Consider the following 25,441-nt stretch of genomic DNA (forward strand, 5'->3'; position numbering starts at 1 on the left):
TGAACCCACATCATGTGATTCAGGGAGATCTCCATGCAAGTGATACAGACCATATTTAAGTTTCAAAAGCTCAACAAATCTATCAGTCAAAAAAGAGGAATATTAGTAGATGCCAGATCAACAATTTGGTACATTCTGAGAAAAAATAAAATGCACTGGTGAGCTCAGCGACAAAATAATCCTGGACGATAAAAATAGTGGAAATTATCCTCTCCATGATCAAGAAAAACCAGAACATTTTTATTAAATGACTGTAACTGGAACAAATGTTAGTAAACAGCTAAAATAACACAAAATGTGCCTCTGCTCCATTATTTATGGAGCTGATTGTATATAATTGCCATTGGTTAATGAATAAAGCAGAATTTAGCATCTTAGTCCTGCATTTGTCTTCAGAGTCATATTTCTAGTGCTGTTTCAAATAGCCTGTGGATAGCATTTCATCTTTTATTGCATAAGATTCTTGCCAAAAATTTAGCTCCCACATAGTTACAACAGAAATGTGCATTACATTAAGAATGTGCCAAGGTCAGCTAATTTCATAACTGTTGGCAATTAATCGGCTTGTCATTTATATTAATTTATAGCTCATTTTAGCATTACGTCCATTTATAATCGATCATCTTTGCTATGCTAATTCCAGCATTTTTCATTAGCCGTGTAATGGAGTATTTAAACTGCAGTCACAGCATGTTACGTACATATCAACTACCCACATCCTGAAGTGCAAACAAAATAAGTTGGATAAGCCCTGTACAGCTATCAGAGAGCATTGTAAACCAGTTTGGGTAGTTACCTGTGAGGTTGTCCGCACCTTGTATTAATTTTGCGGATAGAGGTGGGGTGTTATCTTATTCAAATGAGCAAAACATGTGAACCAATCAGTTTTGAGCAGCTGGATTTCACCAATGTTTTTTTTTCAGACTACGTGAAAATGCACCGTGATACAAACTAGGGAGTTAGTCTACATTTCTGCAAACTGTGCAAGAGAGGAAAATTTATTATTACACTTTATACTGACATGTGATGCAATGAATTATGACTTTACTTTTAATGCCATGTAAGAACATTCAGTGACCACAGGTAAAGAATAAATATGGTTCCAAATAGGGTTTGATCAGAGGCAAAAAAGTTAAATAATAAATAATAGATGTTCTCAGTATCATTTTCAAATAATGTTGTATTAGAACATCAGTCAATTCATAAGTGCATAACAGTGAACTAACATGAACAATTATATTGGCATTAACAAGTGCTAAAAACCTATATTGCTCATTGTTAGCTAATGCATTCACTTATGTTAACAAATACAACATTTTTGTAAAGTATTTAAATGTTCTCTGTCTGTTGTCAATAAGCAAAAGCCAGCACTTGTCTTTGAAACAACTTGCAGACAGTTGGCAAATTTCTATGAGATTGTATCTGTTGTATATCATACAGATGACTTCTGTTTTGCCTGAGGAAGTGTTTGGTTTTGTTTAAACCAAGAAATGTTGAGAGTTCATTTTATTACCCGGTGTTTGTCAAAGACCTTGAGCAGGAAGCACATCAAAGATGGAAGTTGTTTTGTACTTGATCGCCACCTAGTGGCAGGGGATATATGTGCATTTCTGTTTTATAATGATGAAATGGATGGGATTATTCACCTAAAAATGAAAATTCTGTCATCATTTACTCACCATCAAATTGTTCCAAACCTGTATTAATGTCTTTTTTTTTTGCTGAACACAAAGAAAGATATTTAAAAAAATGTTTGAAACCAAACAGATCTGGGGCACCATTGACTTCCACAGTAGGTAATATAATACTATGGAAGTCAATAGTGCCCCAGATCGGCAAGCATTTTTCAAAATATCTTCCTTTGTGTTCAGCAAAACAAAGTTATTTATGCAGGTTTGAAACTAAATGATGACAGAATTTTTATATTAGGGTAAACTATGTGTTTTTAACAGTGGCTGTATTCAGTTTACTACACTGTCTTTCCATCACATCTCAAATGGTGTACTTGATAGCACCATGATAAAAATTATTTTGGCATAAATGTCATGCAACAGCTAATTTTACTATGCATTGTCAATGCTTTAAAATTATTTCAAAAATAATTGCACTTTCATGTAACATGTTATGTTTAATTCTGTTGGCCTTGTTTAAAATCAACACTATACATTTGAAGAAACCCCCTGGTGGTTCACAAATCTTTTGTAAAAAACAGCATTTGTGCCCCGAGTGTTTATGTTATCGGCCATGCACATTGACACTTCTGATGTTTTAGGACACAGGAGAGCCGGGCTGGTGGAAAGGAGAGATCAACGGACGACAGGGAGTTTTCCCAGACAACTTTGTGATTCTGTCTGAGCCAGACAAAGAGGTAAAATTGATGTTTGGTGTTCACTTCCCCTTATTTGTTGAGCTGGTTACCTGACAGCAAATTTAAAAGGAAAATGAAAAGAAATTGATTCACACGGTGTAGATATATACGATCATGGAGACAGGAAGCATTTTGGAAAGTAATTTTCTTATTTTTGTTTATATTCAGACTCTCACAGCAAAAGGCTCCATTAAAGCGTCTCCTAAGCCAGAACCAGAGGAGGTATGAAACTGATTATTTTGTTCAGAAAATGACCTGAATGCCTCATGTTAGTTCCAGGTGATATAATCGCGAAGCTGTTGAAAAAGCAATTGCTTTTTGCATTTTGCACTAATGGTTTAGTCATAAAAACTACGCAATAACACAATAATGTAGAGAAGAATGTAGTGCAGAGAAAGATTAAACAAATGAAAACTCTTATTTTTGCTGTTTTGAAACAGCCACACTTTGTCTAGATAACAGTCACACACTTTGAATTCTGTCAAATATCCATGAGGTTCAAAAATTATTTTATTAAAATATTTATTATATACATTTACATTACATTTACAAATAGATTCAGTTAGCAGATGTTTTTATTCAAAGCCACTTTTAAACGAGGGAGCATTCAAGCATATTAAATTGGCACATATGCAAACCTTATTCCAAGTCGTGAGAAACCAGTTCAGTCAAGTGTGTCAAAATGTTTGTGATACAGAACAGTTCAATCTGCCAAAATGCTGAAAGACATTGAGATATTGTTTTTAACAACACCCCCAAGCCCTACTCTATAAACAGACAATGACTATTTTTACATGCACCCTTATAATGCGATTATGAGATTTTGAAAATATATATAAACGCAATACTTGGCTCAAAATAATGCAGTTAAGCTGATAATCACAAGGGCTTTGCAAAATTATAGATACAGCTAACTATCGTGATACTTTTTTCCACAATAGTGTATCGATATTTCAATCTCTACTATCGATATTTAAACAATCATAATAATCCCTCTGTGTGTTTCAAATGACCTCCTCCGTCGCTGCTGTAGTTGTCGCTGTCCAGTTGTCTGTTATATCGCCAATGTCTCAGAAGTTAGCGGGAGTGAAAAATTGGCAGAAAATTTAAAAACACCTGCAGCTTTCATGTTGACGCACTTTGGCTTTAAAAAAAAGTAAAAAAACAGCTCTATTTTTTCTACATTTTTGCTAAAAAAAGAAAAAGCATTGCAATTTATCGCAACGCATCGAACTGTACTATACCGTACCGCGATACGTATCGTATCGTGAGGCCCTTGCCAACACTCAGCCCTAATAATAACATCATTGCATATAAACACAATAATTGAATCAAAATAATGTTATTAAGTTCATAATCGCAGCAAGTATAATGGTATAAAAACGTGCCGTATGACGATTTTAATCACAATAAATGGCCATGTAAACAGTTTAATCGCATAAACCACACTAACTGAAATGCGCATGTGTTTTTGTCACGCACCTTAAGGGGGCGTGTACACCAAAGCGTTTAAACTTGGCTGAAAACGGCAGGTAGACCCCAACTGTGGCCTCTTGCCAGCGGTTTGGCTGCTATGACATTTGTGGTTTGTTTATCAGTCGTTGTCGATGTGCAGGTTGGTCGTTGTGATATTTGTCCTGTCCCTCCTCCACATTGACGAGCTGAGCGTTTCACACAAAGTTGAAGAATATTCAACACTCGACACTCAGCGTGGACAAAACCCGCCAGCTGCTGCCATTTTTTATATGCCTTGATGTACACCCCCTAAATGCAATTTTTTGGTAAACTTGACATAAAGTCTTACCTTCATATAGAAACAATGCAAAGAACGCGACAAAATACATCCAGTAATTCATGTGAGCTTATCATTTGTGCTGTGCATTGGGCTATGTAAATAATAACCACAATTATTAGCAAATAATCCGAAAATAAAAACTCCATGTAAACCATAGTAAGCAGTAGGGGTGTCAACAATAATCGATTCGGCAATGCATCGCAATGCGCGCATGCCCGATTTAGCATCGATGCAGCAAAGTGCCATAATCGAAAGTGTCACTGTTTATTTTCTGGCCTCGAGTGAACAATAAAAACGCACCCTTTTCCATGGAAAGCAGACATATGGGCAAATTTCGAAATTCTACAAAGTCAATGGGAAACTAGACAAGACTTACGCTGTGTGTAAAATTCTCATCTCAGGTATATAATTGTCATTGTTTTAAAGCTGCTAAGCTTCCGTTTTTGTTGAGAATAGTTGCACTTGACTTTACTACTTGACTGATGAAAAATTTGCCTTGTTGTGTACAGTAGAATTCTGATGCATCGCAATGCATTGTAGAATTGAATTGAATCGTTACCTGGTGAATCGTATTGAATCGAATTGTGAGGGCAGTGCAAATGCACACCGCTAGTAAGCAGGTTTGCTGGGGTCATGTAAACATCTTACTGCGATTGAGTCCTTACTCAAACAATTATTGGAAATCACATTATTGGTGCACATGTAAACATAGTCAATAAAAGCTTTGTGACCCTTTCTGTGAAATCCACCTCTTATAATTTAATTATTAGATTATGAGGATTAAAGTTTGATTTCACATTGATTTGATCTGACATGGTCTTACTCTGTCAATATTAAAGGGGACATTTCACAAGATTTTTAAAGATGTCAAATAAATCTTTGGTGTCTCCAGGGTACATATTTGAAGTTTTAGCTCAAAATACTATATAGATAATTTATTATAGCTAGTTAAAAATGTTCACTTTGTAGGTGTGAGCAAAAATGTGCTGTTTTGGGTGTGTCTTTTAACATGCAAATGAGCTGATTTCTGTACTAAATGGCAGTGTCATGGTTGGATAGTGCAGATTAAGCGGCGGGATTATTCCCTTCTGACATCACCAGGGGAGCAAAATTTCAATGACCTATTTTTTCACATGCTTATGGAGAATGGTTTACCAAAACTTAGTTACTGGGTTGATCTTATTCACATTTTCTATATTGATAGAAGCACTGGGACCCAATTATAGCACTTAAACATGGAAAAGTCAAATTTTCGTGGTATGCCCCCTTTTAAGTTATCAAGGTTATAATTTCACATAATGTTGTTTGCATTACGTAGAATTATTTTGTGTAGAAAACAGTAAATCACAAAAAAATGACTTGAGTTGGGTTTTCATAGACCACTTTTGACCTAAAAATTCTAATGAAACACTTAAAAAAAGTCAAATAACAAGGGTCCAGGCAATATACTGTAAGATGTCAGATTCACACTTGACCTAATGTGAGTCCCTGCTGGGTTTTGAGTCTTAAAAGGGGTGTTAAAAATCAATAAAACCTAAATGTGTAAAGCCACTTATCAAGTTTCACCAAAGAATTCTTCAGTATATCTATTGAGGACTTTTCGCTCAACCCGGAGTGCATTTCACCACAAAAACAATTATGCACTCTCACTAGAAAGTGAAGTTTCAACATTTGCCAAAGAAACAGCGCTCATCTAGTAAACAAGCAGAAGGATTGTGTGTGCACTGTGCAAAGTGCTCAGCTGTGCCACGCCCATTTTTGCAGAGAGGTTTTCAGCGATTTCTTTGATGATGGGGTCATAGGTTCATACAATCCAATCATAGTACTGTAGTTTGTTTTGCACTGATTGACCTGAATGATTGTCTTTGTGCTGCTGTGGTGAGGTTGCGATGAACTGAAGCTCATGTGATGTTTGGTGGAGGGGTAGCGAATGGTCTGCATGGAATGTGGAAGTTTTCAGTCCTTCAGGGGAACAAATATTTCACCCTTGAAGCGTGTCAGTGACAGGGACCTCCTCATCGGGGGGAAATTTTACTATTCAGATGTTGATTTTACATGGGTGTTTTCTAGATCTCCCATTTTAAGATTTATATTATCTTTTATTCCCTTACATAATATACACTGACCCTTTAGAGTAGGTTTATAGTTATAGGTATTTATTTTATTCTAAACCTATTTGGACGCTTAAAGGGATAGTTCACCCAAAAATGAAAATTCTGTCAACATTTTTTCACTCTCATTTTGTTATTATTTTGCAAATCGATCATGAGTCCCATTCACTTCCATAGTATTGTTTTTTCCTAATGTGGAAGTGAATGGGGCTCATGATCAGTTTGGTCACAAACATCCCTACAATTATCTTCTTTAGTTTTCATCAGAACAAAGAAATTTATACAGGTTTTAACAGCATGAGAGTGAGAAAATGATGACAGAATTATATTTTTTGGGTGAACTATCCCTTTAAAGGGACAAAATATTCTAATTTTCCAGCTCCTCTAGAGTTAAACATTTGATTCTTACAGTTTTGGAATCATTCAGACGATCTTCGGGTCTGGCGGTACCACTTTTAGCATAGCTTAGCACAATCCATTGAATCTGATTAGACCATTAGCATCAGGCTCAAAATTAATCAAAGAGTTTAAATATTTTTCCTATTTAAAACTTGACTCTTCTGTAGTTACATCGTGTACTAAGACTGACGGAAAATTAAAAGTTGTGATTTTCTAGGCAGATATGGCTATGAACTACTATCATTTTGGCGTAATAATCAAGGACTTTGCTGCCTTAACATGGCTGCATGAGGCGCAATGATATTACACAGCAGCCGAAAATAGTCCCCTTGGCAGGGGTCAAGTTTAAAATAGGAAAAATATTGAAACTCTTTGGTTATTTTTGAGCAAGATGCTAATGGTCTAATCAGATTCAATGGATTGTGCTAAGCTATGGTGGTAGCTCCAGACCCGGAGATTGGCTGAATAGATTGCAAAATAGTAAGACTCAAATGTTTAACTCTACACTGTAAACATTTTTTTGTTGTTGTTGAATCAACTCAGATTTACAAGTCATTTCAACTTACTATTATTTATCTTGACTAGAGATGAGTTGTTATAACTACAGATGAGTTGTTATAACTTAAAAAATATAGTTGAAAAAGTCCACCTCTCTTGTCAAGACAAATAATATTAAGTTGACATGACTTGTAAATCTAAGTTGATTTACAAAAAAAAAAATGGTTGTCTAGTAGTTCTGCATGCATTGCTTCAACCACTTGTAGACTGATATATGCTGCCTAAACAGAAGATATTTGAATAGACCGAAGTAATTTTACCCTTGAACAAAGAGATTCTGATCTAGGATTTGAGTGTTTTGTCTGTTCCCTATGAGTAATTTGAACATGACCCCTTCAGCCCTTGATTTTCAGGTATTTCGATATTAAGCGAGAGGAAATGCTTTCTCCTCAAACAGATCCTTTCACAGATATGACTTGTTGGAGTCATAATTTATACTGCTAGATCTCTGGGCAAGGCATGCAGTTGTGTACTTCCTTAAAATCAAATCCGGCTGTGACCTTATAGAGCGATAGCATTGTCCTATCCAAGCATGTTTTAAGTTATGCATACTAAAGATTGTACCACTTATAATCTGGCAAGTTAACATGTTTTGTTTCCGTTTCTCCACAGAAGCCAAAGAAGCCACCACCACCATCCAAAACTCCAGGTATGCCATCACATCCTTTACCTAGCGTTTTACTCAACACTATTTGGGTGATTTGATCACTTTACTGAAATACATGTTCTCATTATTTCAAGCTTCTGTGAGATTACTGATGTATTAAAGAGCTTTAGGTTAATGAAAAAGCTTTAGGTTAATAAAAGCTTCTGCAGTAGGTTAATAAATGTGCTCTGAATTAAAAAGCTGAAAAAATATCAATCAAACATACCCGTTCACTTCCGAAGACATATATAAAACCCACTGGAGTCATTTGAATTACTTTAATGATGGATGAATGTGCTTTTTGGCTTCACCATGTTGAGCCTCATATAAGGTAACGTAATATAAAATTATTTGTGTTCATCTGATGAGAGAAGTCATATGGATCTGGTTTGACATGAGTATGAGTAAATTATGAGAGAATTGTCATAATGCTGGTGAGGTGATCATCAGACATATTCTGATTGCAGAGGTTATGCTTGATGACCCATGAGAAGTTATATGTGATAACAGCCGGGATGTGATTTGATTGGCGGTACTTAAAGACAACGTTACATAATGTATGCATTGGTATATGAGTGTAAAACTAGTGCGAAATGGCGTATTGATTTGAACTGCTTCTTCAGTGTGCTTTTTAAAGAAATGTGTTGTTTGTTAAGAGGCTTGGAGGTGGTACCAGACATCACTGTTGCATGAACGTGTAAACAATGGGTCACATTCACTAAACATGTGCATGCACACATTTTTGTTTATGAAATTGTTAGTTTTTACGAACAAATCATAATTCAACAAAAACAAAAGTTTACTAAAATTTGTATGCTAAATGCAATAGCAACACATACACATTAACCATGCACGCTATAATCAAATACTATAATTATATTGTAAATAATAATATATTCTAATCAGAGGTGTAAAGTACTTGAGTAATTTTACTTGATTACTGTACTTAAGTATTATTTTTGGGTATTTTTACTTTACTTGAGTACAATTTAAAATCAATAGTGCACACAAGTCGGTGCCATTTGCATTCAAGTCCAGCCGGGTTAAAAAAAATGCCACTGGTTCGGGTCGGACTCGGGTCTAATTTTCTCGGGTTTGTCTCGCGTCGGGTCTTTCTTTTAAAAAAAATATTTAACCTCCTAAGACCTGAATGTCCACATACGTGGACTTTAAATTTTGTTAAAATTTGATGTTTGCACCATAATACTTAATTCTGTGTAACTGGAACCTGTTGTACACCAACACGGACAAATACACTGCTTCATGTTTTTAGAAAAATATTTGGTTATTATATTTATTGGTTCTTCCTAACCCAAAATTGCTGGTAGAAATCTGAAAAAATGACAAACCAAATCTCTGGTCTTAGGAGGTTTAGCACGTTGGGTTCGGGTAAAAAGTGATTCGGGTAATTTTGGGTCGGGTACATTTCTTTGGACCTCTGTGTGAACAAGGTCTAATACACCCATAGGTGTCATTTACACTGGGGACGCTGGGGACATGTCCCCACCACTTTTTGAAATGGCTGATTTTGTCCCCACCACTTTTCGAAAGCATTTGGTTAAAATTTTCTGAAAAATCAAGCAATACCTGTGCAACTTACACTGCAAAAATGACTTTCTTACTTAGTATTTTTGTCTTGTTTTCAGTAAAAATATCTAAAAATTCTTAAATCAAGATGCTTTTTCTTGATGAGCAAAATGACATAAAGAAAATAAGTATAGTTTTTAGACAAAAAAATATACAATTTAAGTGAATTTGTCCTTAAAACTAAAATATCTGCCAATGGGGTGACAAAAAAAATCTAAAAATAAGATTTCTTTTTTCTTAAACACTTAATTTAAGCAAAATTTTCTCACCCCATTGGCAGATATTTTTGCTTGTTTTAAGCACAAATTCACTTAAATTGTATAGTTTTTGTCTAGAAACTATTTTCTTAAGTCATTTTGCTCTTATTTTTAGATATTTCTACTGAAAACAAGACAAAATACTAAGTAAGAAAGTCAGATTTTCAAGAAAAAATTTCTTAGTAAAATATCTAAAAATTCTTAAATTAAGATGCTTTTTCTTGATGTGCAAAAATCTAGTTTTTAGACCAAAAATATCAAATTTAAAAAATCTGCCAATTTGCGAATTTAGTGTTTAAGAAAAAAAATTTTGCTTACCCCATTGGCAGATTTTTTTGCTTGTTTTATGCACAAAATCACTTAAATTTTGTCTTTTTCGTTTAAAAACTAGACTTATTTCTTATTTTCCAAGAAAAAGCATCTTAATTTAAGAATTTTTAGATATTTTTACTGAAAACAAGGCAAAAATACAAAGAACATTTTTTTCTTGAAAATAATTTTTGCAGTGTACGTTTTGTGGTCCAGGGTCACATATGTTGCGTTGTGTGCTTATAGTGTGTTTTCTTTTACATATGTAATGAATTTCATTGTAATCATTGACTTTAGGTGCTTTCTACAGTATGGTGCTTTGGCACTGTTCGGTTGAGCTGGTGTTGCAGGGACTGTTACATGTGCAGTCGACATTGTTGAGGATTTTATGCTGAGTATTTTTCTGTTGTTGACCAGCCTACACTATGCCCATTTTTGATGCGTTGTTATTCAATATTTTTCCCGTCCTGCTGTAATGTTTTTTCATCTGATTTTTTTGTCCCCACCACTTTTCAACACAAACTGACGCCCCTGAATACACCTCTTCCTGCATCGGATGCCTGTGAGATGCTTAATTACTCAAAATTTGGAAAACCTGCTTAAGTTAAATTTTAATTTTTACAACTTTGAGTAGCATGTTGCATAATGAAATTAGGTAGTAGTCTGATAATTAAATTTAATTTAATACAAACAGTTGTAAAGCAGGATAAAACCTTGTATGTGGTTCATTCACTTCATGTTTTTAGAGATTAAAGATTAAACAAGAATCTCTAGTTTTCATTCTTCCTGATACTTTTACTTTTTTTTAATACTCAAGCACAATTTTAATGTGGTACTTTTTTACTTTTACTCAAGAATGATTCTGGCCAGATACTTTTAATTGAGTAAAATTTACGCTCAATACTGGTACTTTCACTTGAGTAACATTTTTGAGTACTATTTACACCTCTGATTATAATATATCATTGACAAATAAAATGTAATTATATTTGCTATATTACAAATATATGATTTCATTAGACGCACATGCTTTGCAACAGTCAATCGCCTGGGCCGAAGTTAACTTTTGGTATGTTCATTGGTCTGGCTAGTGGCTAAATTGATCTTTGAACGTGTAATAAATTGCACGTAATGACAGTTCTTCATGCTTTGCTTCCTCACTTTTTTAATTCTCTATAAAAGTCCCTACTAAAAAGGCATACAACGTAATGTAAAGTCCAAACCTCAATCCCTTGATCTAGGCCTCCTATCTGTTTTATTTTAGATACAGATAAGCATCTCTGGTGAAATCATATTAACTCTTTCAGATGTGCGTATAAATAAAAAAAATGTATGCAAATGCAATTATAAGTGCATGGGACCCATGTGTTTGTGACTGCACATTGGAAATCATTCAGATATGTACAAAAATCTTTTTTTTACTCATTGTGTTAAAAAGACTCAAATATATTGTTCATAAACATTTCTATCATTAATAAAGCTATTTACAATATTTTATTACGCTTTATCATTTTCAATAATAGCTGGAGGCTAATTTGTAACTCAATTATAGCTATGAATTCATAAACACACTTTTTCTGAAAAACAATGGTATTGTGGTAAAATCTAACAATGCAGGTGAAACACTTGTCAGTCACTCACTCACGGCTTTCGTCTGCAAAACGTACACAGAAAGCGGATGTTGTTGTCACTGCATCATCCAGACTGCTTTAGAAAAACATGCAGAGAGCTGCAAAGATTTGGCCCGTCTTTCCTACCCACACAGGAAATGCAAGTCACTGCCTGTGTGTTGTAGAAGTCACTTTGTTCTTTTGTCCGTGTAAAGAGTCTCTATCAGCAGTGTATAATAGTATCTGAGAAACTGATTATTAACTGAGACATTATGCTTCGTTTCTCAGTCCAGAAACCAGAGGCTCCCATTGCGGACAAGAGGCAACCACAGCCACGGCCTGATGAGAAAGGTAAGAGGGTTTGCTGACCAGTTCCTAAAAACACATGGTCACAGACACTGAAGAAGCACGAATTGCTATTAGAATATGATTTCAAGGCTTTTATAAACCACATATACCTATATAAACGTGTATTCACTACTAGTCACTTTATTTGAAATGTTTAGGGTCACTTCACAGAAATGTTTCGCAATATCTTAATGTATTTTTTATTTCTAAAGATGCTTAAATGTTCAAGAAGCTAATTGATGAAATGCTAAAAGAAAATTTTTTACAAATTCCAGTGTATGCAAATTGTGGCTACTTTAAAGTTGCTAAAATGGTTTCATTTTTATTTTTCACAACATAATAAGTTTCATGTGTGTTATTCTATTATTTTTATGAGTTTACTATTATTATTAAATGTTTTTAGTAATTTATTAATGAAGAATGAGTAAGTGACCCTAAACTTTTAAATGGTACTGTACCTGTAAATAATGATTATTTAGGGCGGTATAGGAAATTATGAGAGAGATTTGTTTGTTTTCTTATTGCTGTATATGACACACGTTTAGGAATTAAAATACTCAAGTCTAAAAAGTCCCTTTAACCTTCTCTACCAAGAAAAAATGAATATTGATCCCTGAATTTTTAAAAAGTCTTAGGCCACCACCACCAGACTTGTTGTTTTAGAAGTTTTAATGTCCATCCATATTTATTTTTCAATCTATTTTGTTAAGAAACAAACAAAAAATACAGGAAATATGTAAAAAAAATATCAGGACTAAATGTCGTCTTTAGGCATCGTCGGTGTTTAGTGTGACCTCTCTTGGCACGAAACACATCTTGAGCTTTTTTAGGAGACATGAGGTCCTGAAGTCATTTGATTAGAATTAGAAATTAGGATTTAATTTTATTTAGGTTTAAGAGATCCTGCAGTTGCCTGCTATTGTTCAAGTGGAAGGGGAGTTTAACGTAAACACTTCAGCTTATACTTTATACTGTTTTTAATACTAATAAAGAGACTGAGAAATAATTATATATGATCACTATACAATTGCAAAAACAACAAATCTAATGGTAGCATGGTGGCCTAAGACTTTTGCACAGTACTGTATAGACCGTTTCATCAGACGCACGTGATACACGTCTGGATCCGAACCTTACTTCCGGTTTCGTTTTTTTAATGGTCTGACTAGTTGCTATACTGATCTCTTGAATGAATGCCTCGTCGAAAATAACAAATGTTTTGGTTTCCTAGGTAATCTATGTGTTGTTTTGTTTGCTTGTTATATAAATAAACTATGTTTAAAGAATTTGTTGTTATTTATTATTAGCGGAGTTTACCGGAAGTTACGTGCGGACCGCGATAGCGGCCTGTTTATGTTGTTACCGCTGAACGGTCTATATGTATATATATTTTTTACTTTGTAGCTTGTGTATTAAATTAAATGTGAACCTTGACCACAAAGCCAGTCATAACGGTCAGCATCATCTAAAAGTTAAACAAATAAGCTTTCCATTGATGTTGTTGTTTTTTTTATACAATATTTGGCCCAGCCCCAGATAGGCTACAACTATTTGAAAATCTGGAACCTGCAGGTTAAAAACTCTAAATATTGAGAAAATCACTTTTTAAAGTCAGGTCCAAATGAAGTCCTTAGCAACTGCTTCTACTTACAAACATAAAGTTTTGATATATTTACTTTAGCACATTTACAAAACATCCTAATGATATTGGATATATGACTTTTGTCATAAAAGAAAAAGCTATCATTTTTACCCATGCACTGTATTGTTAGCTATTGCTAAATATACACCCATGCGACTTAACACTGGGTTTGTGGTCAGGGTCACACATATTAATGACTTTTACTCTACTATTACAGTTGAACTGTTTTACAGTACAATGCACCTGAAGCGTTTGAGGCATCTGATAAGCCAATAAGAGTTTTCATAGCCAGTATATGCTGTCTGGTGCCAGCTCATGCAGTACCACACATTAAAATGTCATTATTAGTCTCCCATTACCAAATACAGATAATGTTGACCCTACTTGACTTGGGTAGCCATGCTTGATCAATGATCACGCATATTAACCTGAAACATATCTGATTATTTGAAACAAACACAGTTTGTGTGTATTTCTTATAAATGTATCTTTAGTTAACAGTGGACATCACAAATGTATGTCAGACTTTGTGATGTTACACTACAAAGACAAAAAGCATTGACTTTAGATAATAGAAGAAGGTCTATGTGGTACAAAATGTCTCCTGACCTACTTTAATACATGTGTCATGTGCATGCTAGTGAGAAGTTTCAGTTTAATTCATTAGATGCTTTGAAAGCATCCTACTTTGCATAAACAAGCTTCCAGTGGAACGTTCATGTCATGTTTTTAAAACTTGTGTTAAGAACAGAGAAACTAATGAGATTTTATTGTCTTGTTAATATCAAACAAAGAGTTACATGTATTAAAACTGTTTTTAATGCTTTTGTGTATTATTACACATTGTATATACTGGCCATGTACACACTGCAACCTCTTGGGTCTGACATTTAAATGCGATAGTGAATCCCCTAAATCAGTGTTTCTCAACCCTTATCCTCAAGGACCCCCTTCCGGAATGTTTTAGATGACTCCTTAATTTACACACCTGATTTAAATTATTAGCTTGTTAGGGAGACATTCTGGAAGGAGTCTGATGAGTTAGTTCAGGTGTTTTAAATTAGGAGACATCTAAAACTTTCTGGAAGGGGGTCCTTGAGGACCAGGGTTGAGAAACACTGCTCTAAATGATCCTTCATCCTTTATTTTTGTACAAGACTGACTCCTAAAACTGCGATGATTGACACAGAGGTAACCATAGCAAAGTTTTGCCATCTCACGTGGTTATCATTCACCTGACCAAAATATTATTACACCGTTATGTTTTGCAATAAACCACAGTCTTGTGGCGTTGTGTGTTTTACCACTGACTTGCAGTGTTGCCAGGTACTTGCCATTTTTGTACTGTTGTGGCGTTTAAGCGTTTTTGGCTCATAAAGCGGTCAAGTTTTTGTTGTTATTAAAATGTAGAAATGCCGGTCCCAATATTTTAGGTAAATCATTTGGATTTTTTTTTTTTTCTTGTTGCTCTATTTTTCATGCAAGATCTGGCAACAGCAAATGTTTGTGCTTCGTTTTCTTTTAGGCATCTATTTTTTTAGAAGAGAGACCTGTCATGTCCATTACGCATTTTTAAATACTTAATCAACAACTAGTTCGGTTGTAAGATACGCTTGTCAGTTCCATAAATTACTGAAGTGTGTGTTTACAAAACAGGATTAAGCATTAAAAGGTGAAGTGACAACCGAATTTAAATGATCAATGATCATTTAATAGGCAAAGGACATTTTGCCGAATAGGCAAAAGACATTTAATATAGTTTACATTTTTTTATTATTATTATGATTTTATGTTTTGTGTGATTTGTATAATTTATTTTCTTGTTTGATGTTCTTTTTGCATAAATTCGAAATATGAAGAAGTAAAAAGAAAATAATAATAAAATGCATTGTGTGTACTTCAGCTAACCAACATCTGGTGTGTTTAATTGGAGTTAAAGCTAAGCTCACCAGGAATGTGATCTTATGGATATGGTTGGATTTGGTGGACATTTGTCTGTTGCTATTATTTATTTATAATTTGTTAACCTAATTTTGTGTGCTTTTTTCATCTTAGCTCCCAAGCCTTTGCCAGAGAAACCTGCCAAACCTGCCGCCCCCATCGTACCCCCTAAAAAACCTGTGCCTCCAAACAAGGGACTGTTGCGTCCAACATCCGTCCACAAACCTCTTGTTCCGACGCCTGTCGCTAAGCAAGTGTTAGTTATTTTTATATACATTGCACATTTTTGTTAATTGATTGTTTTGGTGACTACAGTTGACTAGTTGCATTATTTCTGTTCCAAATCCTTAGTCTGAATGTACCCAGGTACCTTTTAAATGTGCATATACACTGAAAAAAATTATTCGTTCAATTTACTCCATTTTTCAAGGTAAGTGGTTGCAATAAATTTATTTAAGCCACATTTAAACAAAAGCTTTTTATTGCATTTTAATTTACCACTTTTTTGTTTAAATTTAGCTTAAATAAATTGATTGCAACCACTTACCTTAAAAAAATTAAGTAAATTTAATGAATCATTTTTTTCAGTGTACGGCATTTTTAAGAGAGATATTTTCTACTTATCACTTTGAGAGTTGAGAAATGTTCTTGTAATTAAAATTTTTTATTTTCCTCACCGCTTTCTGACATATTTTATTGAATTTTTATGAGCTTGTCACATTGCTTTGTAGCTGTAAACCTGTCCTAAAACCTCCAGCACCCCACATTTTGGATGTCTTCCTCATCTAACTCACCTGATTAAACTCTGCATCTTGTTAGTAAAGACTGCAAGACCTGAATTGGTCTGATAAGACCAACATCCAAAATAATCTGTGCTCTAGGGGTTTTCAGGACAGAGTTAAGAAGAACTACATAATGGGATTGTCTTATCTACAAGTCTGCCTTAAATTTTGGTCAAAACAAACAGAACTGTTTTGGTCTGGACTGTCTGGCTATTTAGTTATTAGTTGGCTAAAGTTTTGGTCATCATGGGTGAAATGGCAATTGAATTAAATCCAACTTTTTCTGATAAATCCCAAAGACAAAATGGAGAAGTTCCCCTTATTCGACCAAAGTCGGAGGTCGAACCTGCACCCGCACCCAGCAAGCCAAAACCAACAGTTGTGGATGGCTGTGAGAAGAATTCAGACTTAGGTAAGTTGCATACAGAGCTGACAGAGGCCATAATGTTTGTGTTTGTACTGGTTTCGGCTCTTATATGCTCAGAGCAGCATTTGTGAAGGGATTAGCATCGTGAATCCCTCACCGCGAGCAGGATTATTCTTGCTCTATGGAGGATAATGGTCCAGAACTGCAGAGCAGGTGGCACAGCTTCAAAAGAGCATACGGACCTCCCATCTTATTCTAACATGTCCTTCTATAAATCTCACCATGATCTTCTCCAATCCATTTGTCACACAATTTCTAATTAATTAATATTGCACAGGTTACTTCAATACATTGGGTAACAACTCCAAAAAGTCTTTTGGGGGGGTCTGTCCGGAAAATCTAATAATCTTGTTAATAAAATTCAAATAAATTATCATGTATTGTTTTTAAGATAGATAGATAGATAGATAGATAGATAGATAGATAGATAGATAGATAGATAGATAGATAGATAGATAGATAGATAGATAGATAGATAGATAGATAGATAGATAGATAGATAGATAGATAGATAGATTGATTGATTGATTGATTGATTGATTGATTGATTGATTGATTGATAGATTCTTCAATCATAAGTAACTCTAAATAAAAATTTTTTCACCGTAGTCAATCTAATAAGTTTTGATGACGTCTCCTCTACCTCTGAGAAGTTATCCCACCCCACCGCGAACCGACCAAAGATGCCTGGGAGAAGACTGCCTGGTCACAGAGGCAATTCTGTGAGTAAAATTATTTACCTTATTCAGGTAATGCAGTATGAGCCAGGGTTCCCCAAATCTTACCCTGGAGAGCCGGAGCACTGCAGAGTTTAGCTCCAACCCTGATAAGATTTGGGGAACCCTGGTATAAGAGGTCTAAATGATGGTTTGTATGCGCGGTGCAGTATGTTACTGAATGCCTTATTGCTTTTATAAATGATTCCTAGGTGATAGAAATTTTAATGGGCCCAACTTTCTATTAAAAAGTTTTAAAGCTCACGTAATACATGTTGTTTCTGTTTATCTCATGTTAATCTTGAGTACCGTTAGAGTAGTAGTATATCCATCATATATTCTAAGCTTCTTTAGTTTCATCAGATTTATAAAGGAAAGATCAGTACCGTTTTTTTCCGGAAAAAAAACTGAGCTCCTGGAGGCGATCCCCGGCTGTGCAGAGTCACGAGCCTGGAACACAGAGAAAACATTATCCTACTATCCATGGATAACTTATGATTCACTACATGTTCACGTGCCGATTGTCAACAAAACACAGACATTTTATGCAGTTTTACTTACTGCCTCTGACCGGGTTGGGACCGCCCCATTTCAACAAAAACAGCATTAAAGGGACACTTCATCCATTTGCATTAAGCTTTGTATAGTTAGAACCCCAGTCATGTTTTTGAATGGTTGTGCATCATTTCCTCAGTTGCTGCTGAGACAGGAGAAATACAGATTTCAGTGTTGCACTTCCTTCTTTCAATTATGTAAAATCATCATTTTGCATCATTGAAAGCAGAAAGTCCAATATCTTTGTTGAGGGGGTCTACAAACACCCCTTTTCTCAGTCAAATAGGCACCAAACTCTAAATATATGTTACATTTTGACTACAAATATGATGCACTTTCAATAAAGTTTAATGTTTCTATGGATGAAATGCTCCTTTAAACAAATACACACGCACAAATCCGCTGCTACACCGTATAAACAAACTATATTGATTGTTTCAATACTGCTGGGTTTTTGGAAAGCTAAACAACAATTCCCTCACAAACAACAACACTGTTCGTTGGTGACGTTGATTTCTTGGTTTGATGTGTGTATGTGCAATTCCAGTTAAAGTGCCCATATAAGGACTTCCATTGTACTTCCTGCACTGAAATTGCCCATAAAAGAAATAAAGCAAGATTTTTACGTACAGGGCTTGACATTAACACCCGCCAAATGCGGGGAGTTTTCGGCTGTGGCGGGTAAGACAGCCAATCCCACTAGCCACTTTGGCAGATTTATTATTTTTATTGTAGTTTTCTTAAAAGCTATGCGAAATTCCAAACAATGCGTAATATGACACTGGGAAACTACATCTTCCATGAGCACTCCCTGCATTCAGCCTACAGTACCTACAGTACCTACAGTAGGGTTGATTTTTCTCCACCCCGTCTAGCGCGCGCACGCGTCAGCGCAGGTTTAATTTATCATAGATAAGATTTTGCGAATGCATGTTGTCTTAATTTGGGTGGTCCACCTGCATTTGAAAGGGTTTAAAATCTAATCTAGTTAAATCAAGTAAATCTAAGTCATTTTAGGATGCTGAGTGAACTTTGGAAAACAACTAGCCACTTTGGCTGGTGAGCAAAAAAGTTAATTTTAAGTCCTGGTTACGTATTTCTTGCAACTTGTACGTACCCAAGCAAAGTGCATTCGGCACAGAAATACTCCGTCATACGGCCAACAGCTTTTTTGACCCTAATGTTTAGCATGAGGAATGTAAAGGGCTCGTTATACTTGTGCGTAGGTCCTACGGTGTAGCCGCGACGGCGAAGGTTCCACGTCGGTTTTCATGTATACTTTTGCGTCGTCGGCCGCTGGTTGGCAGTATCCACGCGTGTAACCACAGTAGCAGCGCGACCGTCAATGAAGAGGAAGCTTGGCATGTTAACCCACAAACGAAGAAGAAACAGCAACTTGTTGTGTATGAATTGAGAAAACCAGCAATGATGGATGTAAATAAACAGCGACTTTTGTTGCAGTTTGAGTTAAATCACTCCTCAACTTGGCTCATCTTTGTTTTCACCGTCGCAAACGGAAATACCTATGACGCAGTTTTTTTTACCTGACTGGAGGGGTTCTGGTGGACCAATCACAGCGTTTGTGGTAGCTACACACAGGCTACAGATAGCTTACACCGTAGCTACGGCGTAGAACTTACGCACGACTATAAATCGGGCTTAACTCTTAAACGGCTTTAACAAGTCAGAATGCACTTTAGTCCCCTTCCCCTTAAGTAAATTTATTAAGTGCTTTGTTTTTTAGTGGATGATCCTTCTATTAGTACTTTACCCGTATACCTACTAAGTGCATATGGTATTGCCACTGTGTAGTGCAGGTGAACAGTAATTATTGTAACTCTCATCATATCATGTATTGAGAACGATTGAAAAAGAAAGTGTGTTTGATGTGAACATCAGCAGGTTAGCACTTCTAGCGTTACAACTTTGTGCTATGTTTTATTGTGCTTTATAACATCTTACAGCCAACCAAGGAGCCGGCCGAGAAAACTGAGAAACTGGATGAATTGGATGTAACACCCTTATTACCGAAGGTAAAATACATTTTCACCCCACAATTATAGTTCTACACTGAAATGGACTCTTGATTTATTATTGTTAAGCTATTCTGTAACAGTAATTGAATACCTAACTAAAAGAAAACTGAGAAAGGTTTTTTCAAAGGTTTAAGCAAAACATAAGCACACTGGTTATGACCACATTTGATCTGACCTTGACCTGAATGCATGTTTGACTCATCTGTTTCAATGTGGTGTAAGACTCTTTGTTAAGGAGTGTCTAAAACATACTTGACTGACATTCAAGGCAATCTTGCGTTTCCCATTAACTAGCCTGTTAACATGCCCCCCTATTGTGCTTTAAATTATACCCTGTGTTTTTTTCAGACATCCGTCTCATCACCATTACCATCTCCTGCACCTAAAGCAGCCACTCTTTTTACACCTGAGATCAAACCAAAAGCTGACAAGGAGGAAGAAAAGAAAGGCTCTGAACTGGAGGACCTTAAGGCCCAGATGAAGGAACTGATCCTCTCTGTAGAGTTACTGAGGACACAACAATTGTAAGTAGATGGTGGCAGGATGGTTGACTTGTCAACTAGTCATTCAGCAGCTGATTAGTGAGATCTAGTTTCTAGTTCATTTATAGCTATTTATTGATTAATACATTTTAAGTCAGAATTCAAGTACCATGAGCAATGTTCCAGTTATTATGAATGTAATCTGTAGGGTATTTGCATTATAGTGTTGTGCTATATTTTCCAATATGTCAAGTGTGTACAATTAGTTTAACCTTTAAAAATGCCCCTTAAGACCTCCACATTGTGTCATTGTCCGATTGAGGTTGGGTGAACCACAAGTGTGCGCAGCTAGTCAGATAACCCACAAACTATATGACAGTTCCATGCAGTATTTTTATTTTATTTTATTTTTGTTTCATGATCCCTTTATAGTTCTGTCTATAAAATGTACACAAAATAATTTTTTTGATATTTTAAATCATTGATAACGCCTTTCGTGACTTGCAGGAGAGAGCTGCAAGAACTTAGAGAAGAACTCGATGAAGAAAAGCATAAACGAGTATTCTTGCAGGTACGTCAATCTTTACATCAAAGGCTTTGAAATATATATGTGTGCGATGTATGCGGATCCTTAGATGTTTGAATGCTGATTCTGTGCAACATCAGATGTGGTCAAATGTTTAAATGCTGGTTCTGCATATTGCGAAATGTAGGCAGATACCCATCTTTTGCTTTCACACACCACAGGGCGTCTCATTCGCCCTGGGTCTTATTGGTTAGACCACAAATCTAGCACTATAGAAAAACTAATTTTGTATCTACTGTAAATCTGCATTTATCACAATAACAAAGGCTTATTATATCTTGTTGCATGCTGTGGCTACTATGGTCAGTGTGAGGTGATCCAAAACATAGATGTATTTTTTTTATCTGAGTTTGCATAAAGATTAATTGCGATTTATCTATAGCAGAATAAAAGTTTTTGTTTACATCATATGTGTGTGAACTGTGTATAATAACTTTGTATAAATAAATGCACACACATGCATTGTATATATTTAAGAAATGTTTACATGTGTATACATTTGTTAATTTATGTATAATTTATTTATATAATTTATTTATATATATATATATATATATATATATATATATATATATATATATATATATATATATATATATATATATATATATATATATATATATATATATATATATATATATAATTTTTTTTTTTAAATTATACATGCATGTGTGCATATTTATATATACATAATTATTATACACATTTCACACACATATATGATGTGAACAAAAACTTTTATGCTGCTACAGATTAATCGCGATTAATTATTATGCATCCCCAGTTATTACACGTTGCTCTTGGTTCTGATTGGTCTTTGGCCTTTGGTCTTGATCTTTCCAAGATTTTTAGACAGCATCCACCAGAAAACTAATAGCAGACTCATCCGGATGTTGAGAGTCATCTTGGCTGATGCAGTTTAATACCTACAATTAAATTCAATATACAATTGCATCATTAAAATCAGATATGTGGTTTTAAATAATATTGTCCATCTGGTTGTTATTGCAAATAAATACCTTCATGTTGATTCTGCGATAAGTGGTGGCTGTACATATTACATTCTATAAAAAAAATTGTGTGTGGGTGAAAACAACACCTTCTCACCGCGTTAAGAAAAGAGTGTTTACATTACTGTTTCTTTTTCAGATGGAAATAGAAAAATTGAAGAAGATGGTACAGTCAACGTGAAACCTGGCACCAATCTGGACGGGAATCTCCGCTGTTGCGTCACGGGTGGAGAACGACACCAGACAGAGGAATGAGTGTCGTTTTTAAACTCGCTGACTTTCACAAATTGTAAGATTCACCTATTTGCACAAAATGAGTTTTTCTAAGTAAGAAAGGTTAGAAAGTGTAATTAAACAGATGTATATGTTTGTTTTCCTCTCTTTTTTTTGCCAACATTATACTTTTGAGGCCTTACTTAACTACTGTGCTGGATATGCAATCTCCGCACTTATTGAGAAGTGCAGCGAAATATGCATTTAATACTACTGAGTCTGTATAAATGATGGGGGATTATGTTGTTTCTTTGTTTTTTATGATGTGGGTTAGTTTTTAAAGAAAACTATTATGATCTCAGCAATACTCTGTCTGTATTAGCCTCTTTAGATGATTATGAAATGTATGCTATACTCTTGTTTCCATTGCTGTTTCGAAAGGGAGAACTGTTTTCATTTGCTGTTTTCTAACATTCCTATCCAGGGTAACACTATCGTGCCTGTTAAGATTTTTACAAGTGTTAATACTGGGAGCGCACATGCATATAAATATATATGTGTATACTTAGATTTACAGCATGCTATATATTTTTATGGTCTATTGAATGTGGCATTATAAAGAAAATGTATTGGGATTATAATTTGTGTTTGGTTTAAAACTTTCATCCCACCCACAAAACGATGAGCTTGTGCTTTCGCTAGCTGCATCATTTTACCATACAATGAAATAACATGTAGTCCATTTTGTTCTGGTTTAATATTGATGGTCAAATTGGAAATATTCACTTTTCTATTCAGCATCACACTATCTGTTTTATCATAAAGAAACATACTAGCAAAATTTTTTTTTACCAATAATGTTACAGTCATCATATCACGTAGCCTGCTGGATGTCTGGTTAAAACATCCGGTATGTTCTGATGAAATTCAGATGTTGAAAACACCTCAGGTTATAGATCGGTGGCCAGGACAGATGACACAGGGGCTCTCAAATGAGGAACGTTTGGGAAAAGAGGAAGGACAGTCAGACTGAACAATACAATGACAAGAAAGGAGATATGTCTAGTATTTCTTTTGCTACATTGTCGAAAACGAATAGCTTAAATCCCCAAAACATGGCCTTTTAACAACAGTAATCCAACATTGTGCATAAGCACATACTGATACTTAACTGAGATGAAAGGGATAATTTATCCTAAAAGGAGAATTCAAGAGAAGATATTTTAATAAATATATACATGCGGGTGAGTAAATGATGAAAGAATGTTCATTTTTGGATGAACTATCCCTTAAACATGCAGTAATAAGTGTACCCATTCTCCTTCTTTAGGCTTTTTAATGCTTAAATTAAAAAAAAAACATGCATGAACACATTCCTGATCAAGAATGGTTTGAGTGAGCGAGCGAGCGAGGGACTGTATAAGCGAATGAGAGAGGGAGTGAGAGAGCTAGGAATTGCTAGCTGCCTGCTGTTGACGCAGTAGGAAGATATATTGATCCCTAAAGCAATAACAAACATCTCTTTCCAGATATCCATCTCTCTGTACAATGAATATGTTCTTGTTCAATAGTTCTCTTGTAGCTACTTCAAAGCATAACCCATGGACAGACATGAAAAATGCGTGTTATCTGAAATTGGGTTGAACACATTCCATTTTGTTTCTTAAGATCTGTTGTGCATTCAGCATCTCTCAAATGAACTTGTTTACATGATTTACTGAATTGCATGACCTGAGATTTTTTTCAAACTAAATAAATATGTTTATTTACAGAGATGGTGGATTTTTTATTTAAAGTTGTTATTGATAACATTTCCAAAATATTTATTTGCATAACAAGCAATTAGCAACCATAATCACCATATAGACATTCCAATAATTATAACAGTGGTCTAAAAATAAGCGCTGTGATTATTTAATTGATTTGTTTATATGCCAATGTATTTATTTTTGCAAAATGTAGCCATAAAATACTACTTTACGTTATTCAAACCTTATGCACACCAAAGGATTTTTTACATCTTATAAGATTTTAAAAATGTGATAAAACATGAGGATAAAAAATCCTAGATTTAATAGTTTTGCACCTATAGTGTGTGGTGTGCTATGATGCATCAAAGATAGCACACCGCACGCGAACAGATTTTCAACCAGACTCTCGACTTTGAACACAGGAAATCTCGAAAAATCTCGCGAGACGTAAGAATAAGGGCCAATCTCATTTCTCTGTCTTACCCCTTCCCCTTTGTCTTCGTCTTCCCCTTGCCCCTCGAAACCGAGTAAAGGGGAAAGGGGTAAGACAGATCGTTCGTCTAAAAAATGAGACACCACTCGATTACCGTTTGCGTCACTTTCCCTTGCCGCTAACGGCTGCTATTTAAACAGACAAGCGTTGACAAACAAAGAAGATGCCGTTGTCTCAGGTTGTGGTATCGATTGCCTGAGCGGAGCCCAACAAATAGCGCATAACTTAGCTGCTAGCTAGCGCCTTAACTAGCGATTCAAAACAAAAACATTACAATTAAAACCGCTTGAACATTTTATTAAAAGTATTATAAAACATGTGTGTCATAATATAATCTCAATTAAACTGCAGAAAATAACGTTACTTTCATTTTTGCGACTCCTTGACAGTTCGACGTTCATCAATAAAACGTCTTGATGCCGGCTCTCCTGAGAAATTCTTACGTTAACGTTTACCCCTCTATTTCAGGTGTGGGCATTAATCACACTTCATTTTAAGGGTTTGGGTGAAGTCATGGAGACATGGTCTGTACAAGTTCACTTTGTATCAACTTCACTTTGTGCTGCCCCATGACTGCTGCTGTCTTTCATCATCTCGCTTTCTGATTGGATATTGTTTCATTTCACGTGATAATCCCATGAGTGTGCGTGCGTTTGTCCTCGGGGTTCCCCCCACACATCAGGATTTCTGATCGTAATTATTAAACATGTTTAATATATACTATTCGTGATCAGGTGGCTTCAACATTTTTCAGATCAGGTCCAGACACTCTTAACACACCTCACACCAAGGGAAAATTTGATAAGAACCATCAAGATA

At 35.2% G+C, this 25,441-nt stretch overlaps 1 protein-coding gene across 1 annotated transcript in view; it reads left to right on the forward strand.

Moving 5' to 3' along the window:
- cd2ap (CD2-associated protein) overlaps nucleotides 1-24,149 on the forward strand; it is a 56,875-nt gene extending 32,726 nt beyond the window's left edge. Inside the window, exons 9-19 of the mRNA XM_065256100.2 lie at nucleotides 2,273-2,368; nucleotides 2,537-2,590; nucleotides 7,844-7,880; nucleotides 11,929-11,991; nucleotides 15,686-15,827; nucleotides 16,653-16,765; nucleotides 17,390-17,502; nucleotides 20,016-20,084; nucleotides 20,436-20,611; nucleotides 21,077-21,140; nucleotides 22,305-24,149. Coding sequence (XP_065112172.2) covers nucleotides 2,273-2,368; nucleotides 2,537-2,590; nucleotides 7,844-7,880; nucleotides 11,929-11,991; nucleotides 15,686-15,827; nucleotides 16,653-16,765; nucleotides 17,390-17,502; nucleotides 20,016-20,084; nucleotides 20,436-20,611; nucleotides 21,077-21,140; nucleotides 22,305-22,346 — 969 coding nt within the window. The 3' untranslated portion in view covers nucleotides 22,347-24,149. The remainder of the gene's footprint in view (nucleotides 1-2,272; nucleotides 2,369-2,536; nucleotides 2,591-7,843; nucleotides 7,881-11,928; nucleotides 11,992-15,685; nucleotides 15,828-16,652; nucleotides 16,766-17,389; nucleotides 17,503-20,015; nucleotides 20,085-20,435; nucleotides 20,612-21,076; nucleotides 21,141-22,304) is intronic.
- The last annotated feature ends 1,292 nt before the right edge of the window (nucleotides 24,150-25,441 follow it).

This window comes from Paramisgurnus dabryanus, chromosome 12, assembly GCF_030506205.2.
Source record: "Paramisgurnus dabryanus chromosome 12, PD_genome_1.1, whole genome shotgun sequence".
Lineage (NCBI taxonomy): Eukaryota > Metazoa > Chordata > Actinopteri > Cypriniformes > Cobitidae > Paramisgurnus > Paramisgurnus dabryanus.